This window comes from Mobula birostris, chromosome 1 (assembly GCF_030028105.1).
Source record: "Mobula birostris isolate sMobBir1 chromosome 1, sMobBir1.hap1, whole genome shotgun sequence".
Taxonomy (NCBI): Eukaryota; Metazoa; Chordata; class Chondrichthyes; order Myliobatiformes; family Myliobatidae; genus Mobula; species Mobula birostris.
The window spans coordinates 236,238,507-236,263,184 of record NC_092370.1 but is presented as its reverse complement, the minus strand read 5'-3'; the positions used below and the strand labels follow the sequence as shown (position 1 = coordinate 236,263,184).

Genomic DNA, 24,678 nt, shown 5'->3' with positions numbered 1-24,678 from the left:
AGACTTACTTATGTATAATGCTTTATATGAAATAAATGCTATTTCCATTAGTCAGCAAGTCAACAACTGTAGGCCAAAGTAAATAAGAAGATGATACTGTATAGGGGGTGACACAGTAGGGCAGTGGTTAGTGGATCACATTACAGCACCAGTCAGTGATCAATGATTGGGGTTCAATTCTTGTTGCTGTCTGTAAGCAGTCTGTAAATTCTCCCCATGACCGTGCGGTTTTCCTCTGGGTGCTCTAAAGACATATACATTTAGGGTTGGTAAGTTGTGGACATACTATGTTGGTGCTAGAAACATGATGACACTTGCAAACTGCCCAGCACAATCCTCGTTGATTTGATTTGACACAAACAATGCATTTTGCTGTATGTTTCAAGGTATATGTGACAAATAAAGCTCATTTTTTAATCTTAAGTCATTCAAGAACCAAACGTTTAGTACGAGAGGGCATGACTTAAGGATTGAAGGGCGCCCATTCAGAACAGAAATGCGAAGAAATTTTTTTAGTCAGAGGGTGATGAATCTATGGAATTTGTTGCCATGGGCAGCAGTGGAGGCCAAGTCATTGGGTGTATTTAAGGCAGAGATTGATAGGTATCTGAGTAGCCAGGTCATCAAAGGTTATGGTGAGAAGGCAGGGGAGTGGGACTAAATGGGAGAATGGATCAGTTCATGATAAAATGGCGGAAAAGACTCGATGGGCCGAATGGCCAACTTCTGCTCCTTTGTCTTATGGTAATTTTTCCTGTAACCCTTAACTCCTATAATCCAAAGGTCTGTCCATCTCAGCCTTGAATGACACAGTTTCTGCAGATGTTTGGAGTAAACATTTCACCATATTCCCTGTGATAAAATAATTTCCTCCCTGACCATTTTAAGTAGGCAACTTTCTATTCTAAAACCATATCCCCAGTTATAGATTTCCCCATAAGAGTCAAATCTATTTCAGAATCAAATCCATCAAGCTTCCTCAGATTCTCCTTTATTTCAATGAAATCACTTCTCATTTTCCTAAACATCATTAACCATAGGCACACTCTTCATTCATTTTTCATAAAATAATCCTTTCATTACAGACATCAATATACTAAACATGCTTTGAATTGTCACTAGTACAACTATATACCCCCTCAAAATAAAATTAAAACTTTATGCAGTATTTCAGTCATTGAAATACATTTGGAAATGTCATCAAAACAAAGTTGGGGGTGGGAAGAAACATTGCCATATCTAATTACTTTCTATGAGAAATGGTTCAATTTGCAGGAAGAAAGGATGTTATGTATCTTATATAAAAGAAATGAAGGAATAAGCAAAAGGGCAGAGAATAGGATAGCTCTTTCTAACTCATTAGTGAAATGATTTGTTCTTTACATGGAAAAGAAGTAGTTAACCAAAGAAAATAATTTACTGTTAAGGAAAATAAGTTTTAAAAAAAGGTTAAGATGGCTTCTTTAACAGAAGAGACTTTGCTTGACATGTTTATTTCTAGTTAATTTTATTGCATGTAGCATGTGATTTTTTTTTTTAAAAAAGTAATGCCAGTGTGCCAGCTTACACAATTCTATGGAAACTTCTTTACGTCATACAGCTCGTACATCATTTGAAAAACAGTAACATTAATATAGAATTGATTTAGAGTACTAAAAGTCTTTTAAGTGGTTGTAATTTTAATGATAGATCAAACTAGTTAAAAATATTGTTGGGTTTTATCCTGCCATCTGTTTTTGTTAGAATTGAAGGAACTCAAAATCTGTGCAGTTATTTATTATTTCGTAGATTCTAAATGATATGTTTCAAAGCAGTAGACCTTAAAATATTAATGTCAACATATTAATATTTTAGAACCATTGAACTATGCGGTACTGAAAATCAAAGTTATCCAATATACAGCTTGCCAGAAAAGCATTTAAAAATATCTGGCAAATTCTTTAATGCTTATATTGTAATGTAAACCAGACAGCAGAAATAATATTTCCATCTGACTTAGCAGTCCTAAGGTATTTATTGAAAATACAAGGATGGTAACAAGCATTTTAGGGATGTTAATGAATAAAATCTTCAAATATATTGGAACACCAACAATGCAGGCTTTATTGCCACCGCAGGAATGTTTGTGATTTTTTTTAATAGCACAGAAGAGGCAGTTAGTATCATCAGGCTTCAGTTAAGCCTAAAAGTTCTCTGGCATCCTTCCCCGGGATATAACCTTGTTTTGCTGATTTTTGGAGCAAGGATGGCCTTTGATAAGTTACATAACACAAAAGTGTAAGCAAGACAATAATGAGAAAACAAGTATTAGTATAACTCAGACAATAATGTAAATAAAGTGGCATTTCCTATAATGTATTATTGGTTGCCACAGCTCTGATGAATAGTAATTTTAAAATGCTGCAAAAAAGTTTCCTATTTAAACCTGCTTTAATGTGTTTGACACCAATACGTTCACCTTAATCTGCCTTATTCTCAGAATCAGAATTACTGCTGCATTGAATGAGACAATTTGGCTAATCAAGACTATATCATCCTCCTCTTTCAGCCCTGGAACTATTTTTATCCATTTCAAATTTTTACCTAACTTTCTTTAGAATACGGTTGAATTGGTCTCCACTACCACCAGGCTATGCATTCATGTAAACAAAAGCTCCTAATCTCATTTGCTTGTTATTTTACTAATCAACAATATTTTTGACCTTTTAATCAACAGGAAATGTTTCTTCTTATCTATGCATGCAAGCTTGATTTCACTGTTTAAGAGCAGTTTGGATAGGTACATGGATGGTAAGGGTATGGAGGGCTATGGTCCTGGTGCAGGTCAATGGGATTAAGCAGTTTAAATGGATTGGCATGGACTAGATGGGCCGAAGGGCCTGTTTCTGTACTGTACTTTTCTGTGACTCTATGACTACTCTGTAGCCTTCATGATTTTTTTTCTATCATTCTACTTGTATTTGTCTCTGTTCTTAGGAGAACCTTCCCAGTTTTTCCTGTCTATCCGTATAAGAAAAGATCCTCATCTTTTCTGCTCTTTTTCTAAAGATTTCTTTCCTAAAATGGGTATCCATTATTACCATTGTGGCTGAGCCAGTGTTTTATAAATGTGTGCACTACAGCTATTTACTATGATTCTCCAACAGCACGTCCCAAATCCATCAAGAAGAAGAGCAGTATGGGAATACTTACCACCTGTTTTTGTGGCAGATTTTCACGATTATCAAACAATCAATTCATTTATTTTCTCTGAAAACGCAATGCCTTCCTGATAGAATAGTGGCTTTCTACTCTCAAACAGGAAGGAGCTTCAGATGTTGCTTCCTCCCTTCTTTCAATTTCATTACATCCTACACCACCAGCAAAAACAGGGTACACATTATTGCATGCAGTTAAGATGTGAAAGAGCCTTGATAGAGTGGATATGGAGAGGATGTTTCCTATGGTGGGAGAGTCTAGGACCAGAGGACAGAACTTCTAAAGAGAGGGGTGTCCTTTTAGAACGGAGATGAGGAGGGATTTCTTTAGCCGGAGAGTGGTGACTCTGTCTAATTTGTTGACACAGGCAGCTATGGAGCACAAGTCTTTAAGTATATTTAAGCCAGAAGTTTTATACATTCTTTATTGGTCAGGACATGAAGGAATATTGGGAGAAGGCAGGAGATTGGAGTTGAGAAGGAAAATGGATCAGCTATGATGAAACGGCAGAGCAGACTCGATGGGCCAAATGTCCTAATTGTATTCCTATATCTTATAAAATACATATCCCTCTTTTGCCCTATATGCTTACCTAGACACGCTACCACAGTCATGTGTCTTTTCTGGGAACTTGCCTGAGTTTCTCCCTCCTCCTTCCCTCTTCTTCAATTCCTCACTCTGTCCCCCCTTTACCTCTTCTCTTCTCCTCATCTGTTTATCATCTCCCACTGGTGTCCCTCCTCCTTCCCTTTCTCCCATTGTCTATTTTTAATCTCCTATAAGATTGCTTCTTCTCCAGCCCTTTACCTTTACTACCTATCACCACCTAGCTTCCTACTTCAAACCTAACTCCCCCGCCCACATGACTTTACCTATCACTTTCTAGCTTGTTCTCCTTCTGCCCTGCCCCCACCTTTTCATTCTGGCATTCTCCCCCTTCCTTTCCAGTCCTGAAGAAGGGTCTTGGCCAGAAATGTTAACTGTTTATTCATTTGCATAGATGATGCCTGACCTAAGTTCCTCCAGCATTGTGTATGTGTGTACGTGTGTGTTTGTGTCTTTAGGTCATCGGTGTTATGTTCATCACTAGGTCATACCATCTACTATTTGTTACAATCATGTTCTATTTTTAATCTTTTGATCGCAGTTGCAAATGAACTGCAGATTGAACAAGTAAGTATAGTCAGTCAATCTTTGTGACCTTGGAAATATTACCATCCTGAAAAAAAAATGTGTAAAATCCATGTGTTACTTAAGAAGAAAATTAAATAAACTTTCTTTGTATAGAAAATCTCTACCTTCTTAATATAGTGATGGCCTGCACATTGAAATATAACTTGATACACAAACACCAGTCTGAAAAGAACTATAAGCATGAAAATTCATCATACATTTTAGATTGACTGATGCTGAAGAGACCATGATAGTCATGCTGAGTTGCTGCAGTTCAGCTTGCAATATGTGGCAGATTGATAGTCATAGTCATAGTCAGACTTTATTGATCTCGAGGGAAATTGGGTTTCGTTACAGTTGCACCAACCAAGAATAGAGTATAGATATAGCAATATAAAACTATAAATAATTAAATAATAATATGTAAATTATGCCAGGAAATGTCCAGGACCAGCCTATTGGCTCAGGGTGTCTGACCCTCCAAGGGAGGAGTTGTAAAGTTTGATGGCCACAGGAAGGAATGACTTCTTATGATGCTCAGTGTTGCATCTCGGTGGAATGAGTCTCTGGCTGAATGTACTCCTGTGCCCAACCAGTACATTATGTAGTGGATGGGAGACATTGTCCAAGATGGCATGCAACTTGGACAGCATCCTCTTTTCAGACACCACCATCAGAGAGTCCATTTCCATCCCCACAACATCACTGGCCTTATGAATGAGTTTGTTGATTCTGTTGGTGTCTGCTACCCTCAGCCTGCTGCCCCAGCACACAACAGCAAACATGATAGCACTGGCCACCACAGACTCGTAGAACATCCTCAGCATCGTTCGACAAATGTTAAAGGACCTCATTCTCCTCAGGAAATAGAGACGGCTCTGACCCTCTTGTAGATAGCCTCAGTGTTCTTTGACCAGTCCAGTTTATTGTCAATTCATATCATAGAAACATAGAAAATAGGTGCAGGAGTAGGCCATTCGGCCCTTCGAGCCTGCACCGCCATTTATTATGATCATGGCTGATCATCCAACTCAGAACCCCGCCCCAGCCTTCCCTCCATACCCCCTGATCCCAGGTATTTGTAATCCTCCACCATGTCCACACTGACCCCCTGGATGGAAACAGGGGTCACCGGTGCCTTAGCCCTCCTCAGGTCCACCACCAGCTCCTTAGTCTTTTTCACATTAAGCTGCAGAAAATTCTGCTCACACCATGGGACAAAGTTTCCTACCGTAGCCCTGTACTCAGCCTCATCTCCTTGCTGATGCATCCAGCTATGACAGAGTCATCAGAAAACTTCTGAAGATGGAAAGACTCTGTGCGGTAGTTGAAGTCCGAGGTGTAAATAGTGAAGAGAAAGGGAGACAAGACAGTGCTGCTGATCACTCTGTCTGACACACAGTGTTGCAAGCGCACATACTGTGGTCTGCCAGTCAGGTAATCAATAATCCATGACACCAAGAAAGCATCCACCTGCATCGCTGTCAGCTTCTCCCCCAGCAGAGCAGGGCGGATGGTGTTGAACGCACTGGAGAAGTCAAAAAACATCACCCTCACAGTGCTCGCTGGCTTGTCCAGGTGGGCGTAGACACGGTTCAGCAGGTAGACGATGGCACCCTCAACTCCTAGTCGGGACTGGTAGGTGAACTGGAGGGGAGCTAAGTCTGGCCTAACCCTGTAGGCCGGAGCAACTCCAGAACAAGTCTCTCCAGGGTCTTCATGATGTGGGAGGTCAATCCCACCGATCTGTAGTCATTGAGGCCACTGGGGCACAGCGTCTTCGGCACAGAGATGAGGCAGGATGTCCTCCACAGCACAGGAACCCTCTGGAGACTCAGGCTCAGGTTGAAGACATGGTGAAGTACTCCACATAGCTGAGGGGCACAGGCTTTGAGCACCCTGGTGCTGACACCATCTGGGCCTGCAGCCTTGCTTGGGTTGAGACGTTTCAACTGTCTTCTCACCTGTTCAGCTGTGAAGCCCACCATGGTGGTTTCGTGTGGGGGAGGGGTATAGTCATGAGAGCAGGGCGGGGGACTGTAAGGAGGAGTAGTAGGGGAGAGTGGAATATGTGTTGGTTGGGGGCCGACAGCAGATGAATCATGTGGGGGATTGGCAGGGGCCACAATGTCAAATCTGTTAAAGAACAGGTTAAGTTCGTTGGCCCTGTCCTCACTGCCTTCAGCTCTTCTGTTGCTAGTTTGCCGGAACCCAGTGATGATCCTCATCCCACTCCAGACCTCTCTCATGTTGTTCTGCTGGAGTTTCCACTCAAGCTTCCTCCTATACCTGCCTTTAGTCTCCCTGATCCTGGCTTTCAGGTCCCTCTATATTGCCTTCAGCTCCTCCCTATTTCCATCTCTAAACGCCCTCTTTTTTGCGTTCAGGATGTCCTTAATGTCCTTTGTTGCCCATGGCTTGTTATTTGAATAACAAAGGATAGATCTTGCTGGAACATTGCAGTCCACACAGAAGTTGATGTAACCAGTGATGCACTCTGTGAGCCCATCAGTATCCTAGCCATGTGCTCACAGAGTGCCTGCCAGTCTGTCACCTCAAAACAACCCTGGAGCTCCTCATAAGCTTCCTCCAACCATTTCCTCACTGTCCTCGAGGTTGCAGGTTTACTCTTCACCAGAGGCATTTAGCAGGGTTTGAGATGCACCAGGTTGTGATCTGACCTTCCCAATGGGGGGAGGGGAGAGGAGCTGTATGCATCCTTAACATTAGCATACATCAAATCCAGAGTCCTCTCCCCTCTGGTTGTACCCCTCACATACTGTGTGAAGTTGGGCAGTGTTCTAGCCATGGTAACCTGGTTGAAGTCACCCGAGATGGTAATGAGGGCACTCGGGTGCTGTGTTTGTAATCTGGCTATGACGGTGTAAATGATGTTACACGTCGACGCCGGGTTGGCAGAGGGAGGGATGAACACAACAACCACAATTGCATGTGAGATTTCCCTTGGCAAATAATAAGGCCGGAGTCCAACAGCAAATAGTTCAATATCCGGGCTACAAACACGTTCCTTGATCGTAATATGACCAGGATTGCACCATCTGTTGTTTACCAGAACAGCAAGCCCCCCTCCTTTTACACTTATTGCACGCAGTGCAATTCCGGTCATCCCTGGAATAGCCAGGAGTCAGAGAACATTTCGGGAGAGCAGTGAGAGCAGAAGAAGAGTGAACTCCTCTTCTCCATAAGACTTTGTTGTCCCGACCTGGTCCTCTTCCTTCGCCTTTTTGATCCCCCTCTGCATCCTCTGTGTGTTTTCCTCCAGATTTCAGCCGAGGTGTCTGCCACTCTATTTGCTAAACCGGCCGGCATAAGTGCAATCAGCTGGTTCCTGGATGTGTGACTTCTTTGGAAAAGCAGACTCCAAGTATTGTTTCCTTGTCATGTGAATGTAAAAAAGTTCTCAGTCAAAACCCTAGCAGGATAAGTCACCCTTACTAGAGCCTTTCTTCCCCTTCCGTTCCTGGCATATGGCCTTGCTCTTTAAGCTAAACCATCTTGTCTGTAATGTTCAATACCTAGATGTTTGGCAACAACATTCCCGTATTTCAATAGAACTATCATATAGACATGTAAAACTCAATATGCTCTCAAGACTCCAGTGCTTCAACAAATGAACCAACAAATACACAAGCTTTCTTTCTTCTCTTTCAACAATCAGATTTGGAGATCCTTGAAGACATCGGTATCAGATTTATGTACTCTTTCCATTTTCTCTCCATGCCAAATGCATGGTACTGATGTTGTGCTGATTTCTACTAAATGACCCCTCCTATATATATCATCCCTATCCCTCCATTCCTTTCATATTATGTTGATCTAAAAGTTCCTTAAACTCCACAAAACTGCCTGCTCCCACTACTACCCCTACTAATCTATTCCAGGCACCTACAACCCTCTGCGTTGAAACAAAACTTCCCTCCTTCAACCTTAAAAATATGTCCTCTGATATTTGACATTCCTACCTGAGGGAAGAGATTCTGACTGTCTATGTGTATTATAATTTTTAAAAGCCCAGTGAGGTCTCCCTTGACATCCGTCTACACTGAGCTTGCATAGTCTCCCTATAATTACATGGGTTTCCTCCAAATGCTAGTGTTTCCTCCCACATTCCAAAAGATGTATGGGCTGATAAATTAATGAGCCACTATAAATCACACTTACTGAGTAGGTGAATGGTAGAATGCAGGGGAAATTAATGGGAATGTGGGGAATACAGACTACTGTGGGATTGGTTAAATGGTTGCTTGAAGGTCAGCATAGATAATAAAGTGAAGGGATTGTTTCCACACTGCATGGCTCAAAATTATCATTCCATGAGTACTGGGTGATCAGTATATTCTGTACACATTAATTGTGCACACGCAGTGCATGTGTTAATGTGTGAGGTAATATTTCAAACTGAGTCATGCTAAAATATGTGTTCACAACTTGTGCATGAAAATGGAGGCAAATGTGCAACTCAGTGCTGAAATAAAGGTGTCTTCAAACTGATTTACGTTAGCAGTATTACTTTTTCATTCTCTTTACCCTTCCCCATCCTCTCCATCTGTCCATCTCCCACACACTCTTCCCACTGCCTTCCCCACTTCTTTCCCGTTATTCTATTCTGCAGCTTCCTCCCCTTGCAGTCATCTTCAGCCCTTTGTCACTTCCACCTATCTGTTTCCACTCTCTCCTCCCACTTTTGCCTAACGCTCGCTCCTCCCACCTGGATCTACCTGTCACTTACTAGCACTTGCTCCAGCCCTTCCCTCCACCTTTCTTTATCTTTTTATCTCTTCTATCTTTCAATTTAGATTATGGTATCTTGACCATAATTCTTGACTTCCTCAAGAATTTGTATGTTGCTCCAACTTCCAGCATCTGCATTTTCCTGTGTCTCTTTTATCACTTTCCTACAGCATCTGAACTTTCCCACGATTTCTGTTTCTGTTGCAAAAACATAATTCTAATTTTTTGCTTGTATTCTGGGCATAATCTAACAGAAAGTAAGAAGAGTAAAAAAAAGCCAACAATGCATAACACAAAATAATTTGTTTCTTATCTCAATCCCAAATGATACTGGCACAAAATCAAGAGAGTAGAGGATATGAATAATGTAGAGCCTAGTCGTTACCTAGCTGAATGGCTGAGCAGGTGTGAATGTCTGTTAACCTTCTACTATTATTTTACATGGTATATTTACAAACAAAAGTGACAATCCTTTATCTGATCTATCGCAGAATCCTTTCTATGTCAAGATCATCACCTTAGATGATTACAGTCTTATTCTTTTTGGGTCTTTAGCTCCCAGTGGAATATAGGCCATTGATGACCTCCCATCTCAATCGTACAAAGTCGATGGTATGGTTGGAGTTCATCAATGTTTCTGTAATCCGTTGTGTCCACTGTACAAGGGGGTTGGTCTATACAGCTTCACCAGAGCCCTGTTGGCTGGCCTTTCCCATTTCCACCTCTCACAATGAGGATGTAGAGTTGGACTTTGAGAGTCAGAAAATCACCTTACTTGTCGTATAGAAAAAAAATCCACAACCCAGAAATAATAATGCATGTATACATTTCTAAATGACAATAAAAGAGGACTGAACGTTCTCATAATCTAATATAAAGTTATCATATTTATTCATACTCCTCTTCTTATGCTCTTTAAGGAATTGTTTGCATATATCTATCTCAACTGACTTATTCCATTGCAATGACCTCTGGTTCTCCCAAAAAATGAAACTTTTTCTCCGTGTTTAGCCTGACAAGGACCCTCAGGGCTTTATCAGTTTTAGTCAAGCTATGTTGCACACTATCAGGAAAAGAAAATCAAAGCTGGACAACATAAAGTACAGCACTATCCTCATCTCCTCTCAGTTAGGTGTTTTCTATAGAGCAAGCATGAAAGAGCAAGGATTATTTGGAAATATTCAATGCCAAAGCATTATGTTTGTATCTTTTCTTAAGTTGCCTTCTTCTCATTCATTTCCAGCTGATAAGTTCTAGCACAAATTTTCTCTACCATCTCTTTAAATTAAAACAAGGTCATTTCCAAAGTTATGATGGCAAAACCTAACATAACAAATAGAAGCTGGAGTGGACAATACAACAGTTAACAACAGGAATTCTGCAGATGCTGGAAATTCAAACAACACATGTGCTGGTGAACGTAGCAGGCCAGGCAGCATCTCTAGGAAGAGGTACAGTCGACGTTTCAGGCTGAGACCCTTCGTCAGGACTAACTGAAGGAAGAGTTAGTAAGAGATTTGAGAGGGGGAGGGGGAGATCCAAAATGATAGGAGAAGAAAGGAGGGGGAGGGATGGAGCCAAGAGCTGGACAGGTGATTGGCAAAAGGGATATGAGAGGATCATGGGACAGGAGGTCCAGGGAGAAAGACAAGGGGGGGGGAACATCGGGAGCACCGGATGCAGTATATCACCCCAGCTGACTCACAGGTGAAGTGTCGCCTCACCTGGAAGGACTGTTCGGGGCCCTGAATGGTGGTAAGGGAGGAAGTGTAAGGGCATGTGTAACACTTGTTCCGCTTACAAGGATAAGTGCCAGAAGGGAGATCAGTGGGGAGGGATGGGGGGGACGAATGGACAAGGGAGTCGCGTAGGGAGCGATCCCTGCAGAAAGCGGGGCGGGGGGGAGGAAAGACCCGGAGGCTGGTGGGGTGGTAGGTGAGGACCAGGTGAACCCTATTCCTAGTGGGGTGGCAGGAGGATGAAGTGAGAGTGGATGTGCATGAAATGGGGGAGGTGCATTTGAGAGCAGAGTTGATAGTGGAGGAAGGGAAGCCCCTTTCTTTAAAAAAGGAGGGTATCTCCCTCGTCCTGGAATGAAAAGCCTCATCCTGAGAGCAGATGCAGTGGAGACGGAGGAATTGCGAGAAGGGGATGGCATTTTTGCAAGAGACGGTGAGAAGAGGAATAGTCCAGATAGCGTGAGAGTCAGTAGGCTTATAGTAGACATCAGTGGATAAGCTGTCTCCAGAGACAGAGACAGAAAGATCTAGAAAGGGGAGGGAGGTGTCGGAAATGGACCAGGTAAACTTGAGGGCAGGGTGAAAGTTGGAGGCAAAGTTAATAAAGTCAACGAGCTCAGCATGCGTGCAGGAAGCAGCGCCAATGCAGTCGTCGATGTAGCAAAGGAAAAGTGGGGGACAGATACCAGAATAGGCACGGAACATAGATTGTTCCACAAAGCCAACAAAAAGGCAGGCATAGCTAGGTCCCATACGGGTGCCCATAGCTGCACCTTTAGTTTGGAGGAAGTGGGAGGAGCCAAAGGAGAAATTATTAAGAGTAAGGACTAATTCCGCTAGACGGAGCAGAGTGGTGATAGAAGAGAACTGATTAGGTCTGGAATCCAAAAAGAAGCGGAGAGCTTTGAGACCTTCCTGATGGGGGATGGAAGTATATAGGGACTGGACATCCATAGTGAAAAAATAAAGCGGTGGGGGCCAGGGAACTTAAAATCATCGAAAAGTTTAAGAGCGTGAGAAGTGTCACGAACATAGGTAGGAAGGGATTGAACAAGGGGGGATAAAACTGTGTCGAGGTATGCAGAAATGCGTTTGGTAGGGCAGGAGCAAGCTGAGACAATAGGTCTGCCAGGACAGGCAGGTTTGTGGATCTTGGGTAGGAGGTAGAAACGGGAAGTGCGAGGTGTGGGAACTATAAGGTTGGTAGCAGTGGATGGGAGATCGCCTGAGCGGATAAAGTCGGTGATGGTGTGGGAGACAATGGCCTGGTGCTTCTTAGTGGCATCACGATCGAGGGGTAAATAAGAGGAGGTATCCGTGAGTTGTCGCTGTGCCTCGGCAAGGTAGAGGTCAGTACGCCAGACTACAACAGCACCCCCCTTATCGGCGGGTTTAATAATAAGGTTAGGATTAGTTTGGAGGGAGTGGAGAGCAGTGTGTTCCGAAGGAGTGAAGTTGGAGTGGGAACAAGGTGCGGTGAAGTCGAAACAGTTGATGTCCCATCGGCAGTTAGTGATAAAGAGATCCAGAGCAGGTAGAAGACCAGAGCGGGGTGTCCATGAAGAAGAGGAGGGTTGAAGATGGGAGAAGGGGTCATCGGTGGGGGTGGAAGAGGCCTTGCCGAAGAAGTAGGCTCGGAGACAGAGACGGCGGAAGAAGAGTTCAGCATCGTGGCGAACACGGAACTCGGAATACAACAGTCAATCCTGTTTCACCATTTGGTATGACTCTGGCTGATCTTGTGCCTTCTCCGTTTCCCTAATATTCTCACCTAAAAAGGAAAAACTTTAGACTTAAAGAGAGCATCTATACTTACCCAAAATTTTCTTCATATTTGAAGAATTCTCAACAGTGCTATGTTCTTATTTCAAACAAATCTCATCACATTTATGAGGAATAATTCTCCAAATTGCTTTGTCTTTTGCCAGCATTTTAAATGGGTGCATCAGCACTTTAAGTTGCATTAATTTTACATGGCATCCTTTAGCCAATATGTTTGAAATAATGTTCTGTTAATGTAAAAGTACGCGCGTTGTACCACACTCAGTTAAATGAAATATAATCTCAAAATCATGCTCATCAAAAAGACAACCACGTATACCAAAGAGTCCAGTACAGACTTAAAAGTTTTTTTTATCTTTGATGTCTAGTATTTTCATGTCTTCTTTTTCTCTCTCTGTGCTTTTTAAAGAACCAATTAATTGTAAACAGACATGAACAATGGAATCATAGAAGATTTGTGATGCAAAAGAAGGACTCTATACCCATCAGGTCCATGCTCATTGAGCAAGACCAGCAGAGTAAACAGGATTTTGGAAAATATTACCAGTTAAGGTATAAGATGCAGGATGATTGAAAGAAAAACACCAAAATGCCAGAGGATTAGAGAAGGTGGAGAATCAAAAAGAATGAAGAAGAATGATAGCAAGAAAGATCTTAGTGCTCCAACATTGTTACGTTGTGCAAATTTTCTGCACTGTTCAAGTTTTCTAATCTCCCTATCAATGTTCTTCTACAGACATCAATGAGTGTTTGAATAAGGACATCTGTGGTCCAAATGGGGAGTGCATAAACAATGAAGGGTCCTATTTCTGCCAGTGTGCCAGTGGTTTTTCCAGTAGTCCTGATGGTACAAGTTGTCAAGGTAAGATATCATCAGGATAGACCTATGTTTCTGTATGTCACCTTGTTAGTGAGTTGAAAAACTTAGTAACATTTAGTAGGATTTCCTTTTACTGCAGAAATCACATTTTCAATTATCTTCAAGATTTTTCATTTTTTCAGAAGATAATTGAGTGTGTGGTATGATGTTCCCAAAATACCTCTGTATGAAACTAAGCTATAGTTAATATGGAGCAATGAAAATGAGATTTCCTTTGATTGCAAGATGCTGGCTACACTTATTGTATGATAATAAAACCAAAGAGATCATACGGCATAGGCCCATTTCCCTCATCAAATCTGCTCCACCATTCCATCATGGCTGATTTATTATCCCGCACAACTCCATTCTCCTTCCTTCTCCCCGGTAATCTTTGACACCTTTGCAGATCAAGAACCTATCAATTTCCACTTTAAATATCTGCAGTAACTTAGCCTCCACAGCCTTCAATGGCAATGAATTCCACAGATTTACTACCCTAATGCTAATCAAATGAAAATTTAAAAAACAGTAAAATAACAGCAAAATTTACTTTTCTTTTTTAGGTTGTAAGTAGTAAATTTTAATTGATCTTAACTAAAGGTTCCTTGAAACCATCAATCATTGTTTTTTAGAATTAATTCTAATAAATTAGCACATGAAATCCAAAGCAATGATGCATGGTCAAGATTGCTGTAAACAAGAATCTAATAATAATGATGATCAAATACAGTATTAAACATTTAGTGCAGTTTTATATGTATTTCTGACTAATGTCATTATGTATGCAATATTAAAAATAAGATAACATTCTAAATCTAGTTATGAATGAATCTGGAAAATTACTTAGGACAAAGGGTTAGGATCATAATGTCAAGTAGTGGATAAACTCCAGTAGTTAACTAAGGACAAACCTTCAAATATTTTGAGCTAGTTTTTGTTGTATAGAAATAAATTGCAAAAAGTATATATCATAAGGTAAGTTGTGAATGTGCCAATAGTACTGCAATGTTGTTATTACTATGGAGAGCATAGTCTCCTAGAAAATCACTAACACTCACTATGAATGGAAAGCAAACATTTGCAGAAGGTTACAATGCTCCAGGTTTTACACAATTTAAATTCTTAAAGGCTGAATTCAACTTTAATAGGAGATAGACAATAGACTTCTCATTATATAACTGGTAATATTTTCTCTTCCATTCTAATAAGTCAGTTAAATAGAAAGTTAAAAATGGGAGCTGTTCAGATATTGAATTTTACCTCACCTAATTCTGAGAAATTAGAAAGCAACATTTCAATAAATAGTGTAAATATTGAATAAACAATATTTTATTGACATGAGATCAAAGCAGAATACTAAATATCTGCCGCCATATCTGCCAGAGGAAGTGATGGATGCAGGTTCAATTTCAACATTTAGGAGAAGTTTGGATGAGTACATGAATGGAAGGAGTATGGAGAGCTATCGTCCAGGTGCAGGTCGATTGAACTAGGCAGATTAATAGTTCAGTATGGACTAGATGGGCTGAAGAGCCTGTTTCTCTGATGTAATGCTCTATGTCTTTATTAGAATAGATCCTATTCTGTAAATTCATTTCAAATCAAATTAAGAAGTCAATGCAAATGCTTCTTTGAAAATTAATGAAATGAATAATAGTACTGTAAAGTAGAAAGAGTTAATTAAAATGTTACTGTCGATAATATTGCATTCTGAGAACTATGTTCAAAACAGTTTGTTTGAAATTGAAGTATTTTTTTCAACAAGGCAAACATCAAACAAACATGAGGCTCAGTGTGGTGAGCTTGATACAGAAAATAGGTATTGGGTTTTACTATTAGATTACATAAAAACGTAGGAACATATAAAGGAACAAGAGTGAACAAGAGTAAACAAGTGGTCCCTCAAGCCTACTCTGCCATCCATTATGATTGTGGTGGATCCAGTCATTTCCTGTCAAGCTGATTCCAAATATTCACTTTCTGATTAGCCTCCTAAAAATGGTGCATGTTTCATCTGATTCTTCTAAACACCTCTGAGTTTATGCGCAGTCTACTAAATCTCTCTCTTACAGCCCAATTACAACACTCTCCACCATCCTGGGAATCAATCTAGTGAACTTTCATTGCATTTAATTGAAATTATATTCTTCCCTGTGTAGGAGAACCAGACGAATATTTCAAATGAAATCTTAGCCTGGATATATAGGTAATTTCCAATTATGGCAAAACTCCAGTAATTTGCTATCCAACAATTTGATAATCCCAATGCTTTGGCATGTGGGTCACTGGGTACTGACTCTCAACCCTTCTTGAACCAGAACCTTGGACTTGTGCTTTGTTTTAAAAAAACTCACAGGGTTTTATTCACTCTTTACATATTGGAGCCCTATTCTCAAACTCATTTTCACATCTGAGGTCCATGATCCCATGTTCCATTCCCCACATTTCACACACTTCCTTTGATCCTTGTACCACACTCCCTTTAAACTCGAGTGGATTTGTTGCCCACACTTCTTTGAAACTTTCCGCAGGCTTGTTTCCAATGTTCCTTTTAATCCTACCTAGTTCAATGAAAACTTTATTATTATACTTTGTAACATACATAAAAAATTGAGAGTGCATTGGTGTATGATATTCAATTGTCTGGACAATCTGTAGTTATGTCCCAGCGAAGTTGTAAGCATTTAGGGTGTACGGGATTTCTGTTTGTGTCGTCAATTCCTCAATTGAGATAAGTCACCTGCAGTTTTAGTTTTTCTTTATCATTTTCTCAACTCTGACTCTAAGTGCTGATGTAATTTTATTTTTTTGTGTACTTAGACATACTCTGGTTATCATAATCTATTCTGTATCATTGTTAGCCGGGGTGAGGTGCTGATAATGGATGTTGTACCTTTATTTTTGAATGTTGAAGTTTGTACCTTTATTAAAGAAAGTGGGCAAAAAAAATGAGTGGGAACTACAAAAGTAAGTCTACCATCTGAGAATGGTAAGCTATAGTGTCTATGATTATGACTACCCTTGAGTATTTGCTGATCCTTTCACTGTAACTCACCTTAGTTTCACCTTACCAAATCCCTTCCCTCACCTATTTAGTTTAAAGCGATTAATAGTAGGTTTGTAATGTGTAATGAACCATTTCAATTTAGTCAATTTTGAGGGTCTTTTCAGCTCTTTTTGCTTCTGAACTCCCCTGTACTGTTACACCTACTACATTATGCTCCACAGATATTAATGAATGCTTGACTAAGGATATTTGTGGACCCAATGGAGAATGTATAAACAATGAAGGAGGCTCTTATTACTGCCTTTGTGCTCAGGGCTATACCACTACTCCTGATGGAACAGGCTGTGAAGGTAAGACCTATGTCAGTGTCTGCTACTAAAATGCCTACTAAATGTAATATACATGATTCGTAAACTAACTGAATGTTGAACAAGTTTTTTTGGCTGTTTTGGTAATCAAGAAGAGGGGAGGGTGGAGGAGCAGTGCTAGGTGATACTGACTAGGTGTATTTGGTATTTTAGAAGCTAAATATTCCATCTCCTGTATTGTCACCCTGTTGATAAGGATGTGGGTAATGCAGCAGTGAGAAGTAGTTTGACAATCAAGATGAAATTAATTTTTGATTTGGGGAAATATCACAGTAATAGTCAGAAATAAAATTAATGAGGAATCATCCAGTGAAGCTTTGTAGATGGAGCTGAGAAATAAGAAGAGGATGGTCACCTTGCTGGGGTTCTACTATAGGGCCAAAAGAATCAACACGAATTAGAGGAACAAAAATGCCGGAAGATTGTGGAGAGCTGTAAGACTAATAGGTTTGTCACAGCTGGGGATTTAAACTATCTTAACATTGATTGGGACTGCCATAGTGTTAAGAATTTAACGGGGATGGAATTTATCAGTATGTTCAGGAAATTTCCCTCAAGCAATATATAGAAAACCAAGCAACATATATCACATCACATAATTCAGTGATAATGCATTTGATCCTGCCCTACCAGGGCAAAAACAAAGCTTGTTCTACTCTTTGGTAATAGGGAAAGTGGCAGACGTTAAAGTGGGAGAGCACTTTGGAACCAGTAGCCATATTTCTATTATTTTTAAAACTAGTTATGGAGAGCGATGACTGGTCCACATTTTCAAAGTTCTAAGTTGGGGCCAGGTCAATTTTGATGGTATTAGATACAAGCTGGCAAAGATTTATTGGAGCTGGTTGCTTGCAGGTAAAGAGATCTCTGTCAAGTGGAAGGCTTTTAAAAGTAAAATCAAGCTTGCAATGTTCCTGTTGAGAGTGAAGGGCAAGGCTAGCAGGGGTAAGGAACCCTCAATGACAAGAGATATTGAGATCTTGGTCTGGTAAAAAGAAGCATGGGAAGATGTGAAGCCCTGGATGTGTATAGGGGATGCAGGAGTATTCTCTAGATGGAAATCAGCAAAGCGAAAAAGGAGACATGGGATATATTTAGAAGATTAAGGAGAATCTAACAGATTCTTAATGAATTAAATGCATTAAACAAAAAAAGAGTAATTTGGGACCCCTTGGAGACGAAGTGGATATCTATGTATGGAGTCACAGGAGATGGGCAAGGATCTCAATGAATGTTTATCCTCTGGTTTTACCTTTAAATAAATGGGTAAATTGGTTTATTGTTGTCACATGTACTGAGTTACAGTGAAAAATGTCATTACAACAGTGCATTGAGGTAGTACAAGGTATAACAGACTGCAGAATAAAATGGTACAGTACAGCAAAAGTGCAGTGCAGGTGTTTAGTAATGTGCACCGTCACAATGGAGTAGATCACGAGTTCAAGAGTCCATTCAATATATTAAATTTACAGGATAGACCATAAGATATAGCAGCAGAGCTAGGCTATTTGGCCCATCAAAAGAAGCTGACTTTGAGCCTGTGTATGCTTTTAGGGTTTTGTATGTTCTGCTGCAATGACAAGGAAGGAAAAGAGAATATCTGAGTGGGTAGGTTCTCCGATTATGCTGGCTGCTTTACTGGAGCCATAAGAAATAGAGACAGAGTCCATGGAAGGGAAGCCACTTCCCATAGTATGTTGAGTTGTGTCTGTGATTCTCTGCAGTTTTTGCAGTCCTGTGCTGAGCAGTTGCCATACCAAGCTGTGATGCATCCAGATAAGATGTTCCATATGGTGCATTGATAAAAATCGGTGAGACATGACATGATGACTTTGGAACTAGTTATAGTTAATGAGAATATCTTGCAGATAGTCTGCATACAGTATTGGATGTGTTGGACATCTAAAAATGTATGAAGATAGGCAATCTCTGGAGCCTTACCAAGTATCTTAATGCATGCTGTGCAGATGTAGAGAAGAATCTGGAAGTGCCCTAGTTGAGATATTTGCATCATTGTTAATCATGGGTGAGGTGCTGGAAGACTGGAAGGTGGCAAATGTTGTGCTTTTATTTATGAAGGACTGCAAAGGGAAAGGGTGGAAACAGAGAGTGACAGTGGGAGGTTGTTTCTCAAACTGGGGGGCCATGACTAATGGTGTGCTTCAGAGGTTCTATTGTTGTTTGACGTCTATGTCAACAGCAACACACACACAATGCTGGAGGAAATCAACAGGCCAGGCAGCATCTATAGAAAAGAGTAAACAGTTGACGTTTTGGGTTGAGCCCCTTCAGCTGGACTGGAAAGGAAGGGGAGAGGTCAGAGTGGGAAGGTGGGGGTGGGAAGGAGGAAGCACAAGAGGGCAGGTGATAGGTGAAAGCAGGAAAAGGGGAGGGGATGAAGTAAAGAACTGGGAAGTTGATTGGTGAACAAGATAAAGGGCTGGAGAAATTGAGTCTGATAGAGGACAGAAGACCATGGAAGGAAAGGAAAGGGGGAGGAGCACCAGCAGAAGATAATGGGCAAGTTAGAAGATAAAGTGAGAAAGGGGAATGGGGAATGGTGAAGGGGGAGGTGTGGCATTTACCAGAAGTTCGAGAAATTGGTGTTCATGCCATCAGGTTGGAGGCTACCCAGACGGAATATAAAGTGTTGCTCCTCCATCCTGATTGTAGTCTCATCCTGGCAGTAGAAAAGGTCATGTCAGAATGGGGATGGGAAGTAAAATTGGAATGGGTGGCCACCGGGAGATCCCACTTTTTGTTTCAGATAGAGTAAAGGTGCTTGGCGAAACTGTCCCCCAATCTATGGCGGGTCTCACTGATATACAGGAGGCCACACCGGGAGCACTGGATACAGTAGATGACTCCCGCAGACTTGCAGGTGAAGTGTTGCCTCACCTGGAAGGACTGTTTGAGGTACTGAATGGTAGTGATGGAGGAGGTGGAGGGGCAGGTGTAGCACTTGTTCTGCTTGCAAGGATAAGTGCTAGCAGGGAGATCAGTGTGGTGGGACAAACAGGCAGGTGAGTTGCGTAGGGAGCGATTCCTACAGAAAGTGTAGGGGGGGGGGAATGGGAAAGATATGCTTGGTGATGGGATCCTGTTGGAGATGGTGGAAGTTATGAAGAATTATGTGCTGAATGTGGATGGTAGTGAGGTGGTGGGTGACCCACTACAAACTGTTTGGGTTTCTTTATTTAATGAAGATGAATTTACACTAGAGACAGTACAGAGAGGTTACTGTAACCTTGGGAGTGTAAATTTTTCTTCATACCAGAATCTAGAACAGGGGACATTGTTTCAATGTAAGGGATCAACCTTATGGCAAAGAGGGAATCCTACTTCTTGGATTGTGAATCTTTAGAATTATTTACCCCAGAAACCTATAAAGTTTGAGTTGTTGAGTGTAGGAAGGCTGACGCAAAGTATTTTTTAAACTATAATATGCTCAACAATTACAAAGAATAAGTAGAAAAATAGAGTTGAAGTCTGGGTTAGATCATCCATGAGCATTGATTTCCCATGCCAGCTTGCATTTCTCATGTATTAAGTAAAAAAAAGATATCTTTGAAAATGAAAAATCAGTCTTTATCATATAAAACAGACTTGTTTGATTCCTTAAAATCGATTTACCTCCAGTAGCTGCTGTTCTAATATAGACCACCCTGTCTTCTAATAGAAAAAGAATATTTTCTTAGCAAGTTCAGCCAGAAGTCTGAAACAAGATTGTATATATTTGGAATGGATCTAAATAGATTGGCTTAATTGCTCTTTCAGTAACATTGATTTAATATGTGTTTTGCTTCACTATTTTCATATTTCTTCATTACTACCTTACATTTTTAATATTTTTCTTATGAATTTAGGTAACGCACCATTTTCTTCTGGTCTTTTTCCTTCTCATCTTTCCAAATGTTAAGTTTGATTAACTTTTTGACCCAATCGACTGCATTACTGTTAGCACACAATTTCAGTTGACCCCTTGAACTGAAGTATACTAGCTTCTGAATGCAATCCATTTAGGAAAAGGAGAAAGGATGAAGAGTAGGTGAAATAATACTATTTATTAGCAACTATAATGAAAGCAAAAATAGAATCCATATTGATCCAGATAAAATCTAAAAAGGATCATTGACACTAATTGCTGCATCCTGCAGATGATTTAATAAAGAAAATTGTGTGGCAAGTGAAATATGGAGAAAAATTCAAGAAAGTCAACTGCATCATTTTTAAATGGACAACAGGAATAAGGAAGTAAAATTCCTATAAGGTGTATAGGAATCCAGTCTAACCCAATTTGTAGAGAATTCATTAATGGGGAATTCGCTATTCAATCTAATAGTAAAGAATGAACCGGATCCATCGAGAAGTGAAAGTAGGCAAGTACCCCGGTACTAGTGTGAATATCACAATAGACTCAGTGATAATCATGGAAAAGAACAAAAATGTGGTCAACAGATTTGAAAAAAGTTGAATTTGACATGGTTTAAATAGAATAGATTAGCAAGGTCACAAAAGTTGAACAATCCGTACCAGGCATGCATAAAAAGAGTTACTTTTTAATCCGGATAGCAATCACGATTTCAAAGGCAGAGTTTCGCAGTGGTTTCTCTTGAGTTGAGGAGCGACAGGTCAGCAAGAGGTATTGTGTAAAAAGAGCTATCTTTCAGTCAGGTCCACATTCAAGATTTAAAAAGCAGAGCTTCGAGCCAGGTTTCTCTGAGTTGGACAGTCCACACCAGGGGAGCGTGAAAAGAGCTTCTCTGAGTTGCTGAGCAACCAATCAACAAGAGGGATTCATTAGAAAGAGGAAAAACAAGTAACGCAGGTGCAAGCAGACCGGCCATTCTTGTGAGTGTGCTGGTCTTTAGGGTGGCTTAGGCAAGATCAGGTTTGGGTGAAATAGATTATCTTGTAAGTTACTCTCTCTGTATTCATATTTGTTTATTCCTCACCTGCTTGTGCATAATATAGTGGGAATGGCTCCAGGGGCAGTGTTTTGTACCATGTGTGGGACGTGGGAAGTCTGGGAGACTGAAGGTAAACACATCTGCACCAAGTGTACCAAGCTACTGGTCCTAAGAGCACATGTTAAGGAACTGGAGATGCAGCTCGATGACCTTCGACTCATACGGGAGAATGAGGAGGTGATAGATAGCAGCTACAGGGAGGTACTCACCCCAAAGTTGCAGGAGACAGGTAACTGGGTGACAGTCAAGAGAAGTAGGGGAAAGACACAGCCAGTGCAGTGTACACCTAAGGCTGTTCCCCTCAATAATAAGTATATAATTTTAGATACTATTGCTTGGGGGGAGCCATAGTGACTGGGTTGCTGGTACTGAGTAAGTTACTATGGTTCAGAAGAGTATAGAGGTGAAGAGGACTACAGTGTTGATATGAGATTCTTCAGTCAGAGGAATAGAGACGAGTTTCTGTGAGTGTAATAGAGACACACAGATGGTATGTTGCCTCCCTAGCGTCAGGATCAGAGATGTCTCGGATTGTGTCCATGGCATTTTCAAGTGTGAGTGTGAGCAGCCAGAAGTCTTGGTACGTAATGGCACCAGTGACATAGGTTGACAAGGTGAGGAGGTCCTGAAGAGAGATTTTAGGGAGCTAGGTAGATAGCTGAGAAACAGGATCTCCAGGGTAGTAATCTCTGGATTGCTGCCTGTGTCATGTACCAATGAGGTTAAGAATGGGATGATCTGGCAGGTGAATGTATGGCTGAGGAACTGGGGCAGGGGAAGGGGTTTAGATGTATGGATCATTGGGATCTCTTCTAGGGAAGGTATGACCTATACAAATGGGACAGGATACACCTGAACCAGAGGGGGTCCAATATCCTTGGAGGCAGGTTGACCAGAGTTGTCCGAGTGGGTTTAAACTAATTTGGCAGAGGGATGGGAACCAGAGTGGGCGTGCTGAAGATGAGGTAGGTGGGTTACAAACAGAGGCAATGTGTAGTGAAACTGCTAACAAGGAGAAGCTGATGATAGGGCAAAGTTGCAGTTAATGAGATGAGTTGCAATGTAAAAGGTGGACAAAACTGAAAAGGGTGAATACAGGAATAAAGGTGGTACATTTGAATGTGCACAGTATACGAAATAAGGTGAACTTGCAGCACAGTTACAGATTGGCATATATGATGTTGCAGGCATCACTGAATCATGGCTAAAGGAAGAGTATAGCTAGAAGCATAATGTCCAAGGTTACACATTGTTTTGAAAGGATAGGCAGGAAGGCAAAGGGGCTGGCATGGCTCTGTTGGTAAAAAATTAAATTAAGTCATTGGAAGAGATGACATAGGGTCGGAAGGTGTTGTGGATACAGCTAAGGAACTGCAAGGGTAAAAAGACCTTGAAGGGAGGTATATACAGTCCCCCAAACAGTAGGAAGTACATTGTCTGCAAGTTAAAATGGGACATAAAAAAATGCATGCCAAAAGAGCAATGTTACAATAGTCATGGGGGATTTCAATATGAAGGTAGATTGGGAAAATCAAGTTGGTGTGGGACTCCAAGAGGGTGGATCTCCAGAACGCTTATGAGATGGCTTTTTAGAGCAACTTGGGGTTGAGTCCACCAGGGGATGAGCTATTCTAGATTGGGAGTTGTGCAATGAACCAGAATTGATTTGAGAACTTAAGGTAAAAAAAAAAAGCTCTTAGGGGCAAGTGATCATAATATAATGGTCTTCACCCCGAAATTTGAGGAGAAACTAAAGACAGATGTATCACTATTACAGTGGAGTAAAGGGAATTAAAGAGGCTTGAGAGAGGATTTGGCCAGAATTTATTAGAAAAGAACACTGACAAGGATGATGGCACAGCAGCAATGGCTGGAAAATCTGGAAGCAATTCAGAAGACATAGGATATATACATCCCAAAAAGGAAGTATTCTAAAGGTAAGATGACACAACCATGGCTAACAAGGGAAGTCAATGCCAACATAAAAGCCAAAGAGAGGGCAAATAATAGAGCAAAATAAGTGGGAAGTTAGAAGATTAGAAAGATTTTAAATACCAACAGAAGACAACTAGAAAAATCATTAAGAAGGTAAAGATAGAATATCCAAGTAAGTTAGCCAATAATATTAAAGAGGATAGCAAAGTTTCTCCAGATACATAAAGTGTAAAAAAAGAGAAAAGAGTGGATATTGGACTGCTGGAATACAATGCTGGAGAGGCAGTAATGGGGGACAAGGAAATGGCACACGAACTGAATAAGTATTTTTCATCATTCTTCACTGTGGAAGACAGTAGCACTATGCTGGAAGTTCCAAGTGTCAGGGGTCCTGAAGTGTGTGACATTACCATTACTAGGGTGAAGATTTTTGGAAAGCAGAAAGGTGTGAAGGTAAATAAGTCACCTGGACTGGATGGTGTACACACCAGGGTTCTGAAAAAGCTGGCTGAAGAGATTGTGAAGGCATTAGTGGTGATCTTTCAAGAATCACTACATTCTGGAATGGTTCTGGAAGACTGGAAAATTGCAATTGTTACTCCACTCTTCAGGAAGGGAGAAAGGAAGAAAAAAAGAAACTATAGGCCAGTTAGTCCAACCTCAGTGGTTGGGAAGATTTTAAGGATGAGTTCTCATGGTAATTAGAGGCACATGATAAAAATAGGCAGTAGTTGGCATGGTTTCTTCAAGGAAATATCTAGCTTGACAATTCTGTTGGAATTCTATGAAGAAATAACAAGTTGTATTGACAAAGCAGCATCGCTTGACATTGAGTACTTGGCTTTTCAGAAGGCCTTTGACAGAGTGCCATACATGAGGCTGCTTAACAAGC

At 40.8% G+C, this 24,678-nt stretch overlaps 1 protein-coding gene across 4 annotated transcripts in view; it reads left to right on the top strand.

The window, feature by feature from the left end:
- LOC140205944 (latent-transforming growth factor beta-binding protein 2-like) overlaps positions 1-24,678 on the top strand; it is a 496,450-nt gene that overhangs the window by 358,702 nt on the left and 113,070 nt on the right. For 3 of the 4 annotated variants that reach the window (XM_072273862.1, XM_072273844.1, XM_072273871.1), the window contains 2 exons: positions 13,381-13,506; positions 16,735-16,863. In XM_072273862.1, coding sequence (XP_072129963.1) covers positions 13,381-13,506; positions 16,735-16,863 — 255 coding nt within the window. The remainder of the gene's footprint in view (positions 1-13,380; positions 13,507-16,734; positions 16,864-24,678) is intronic. The other variant, XM_072273854.1, reaches the window with a different exon arrangement.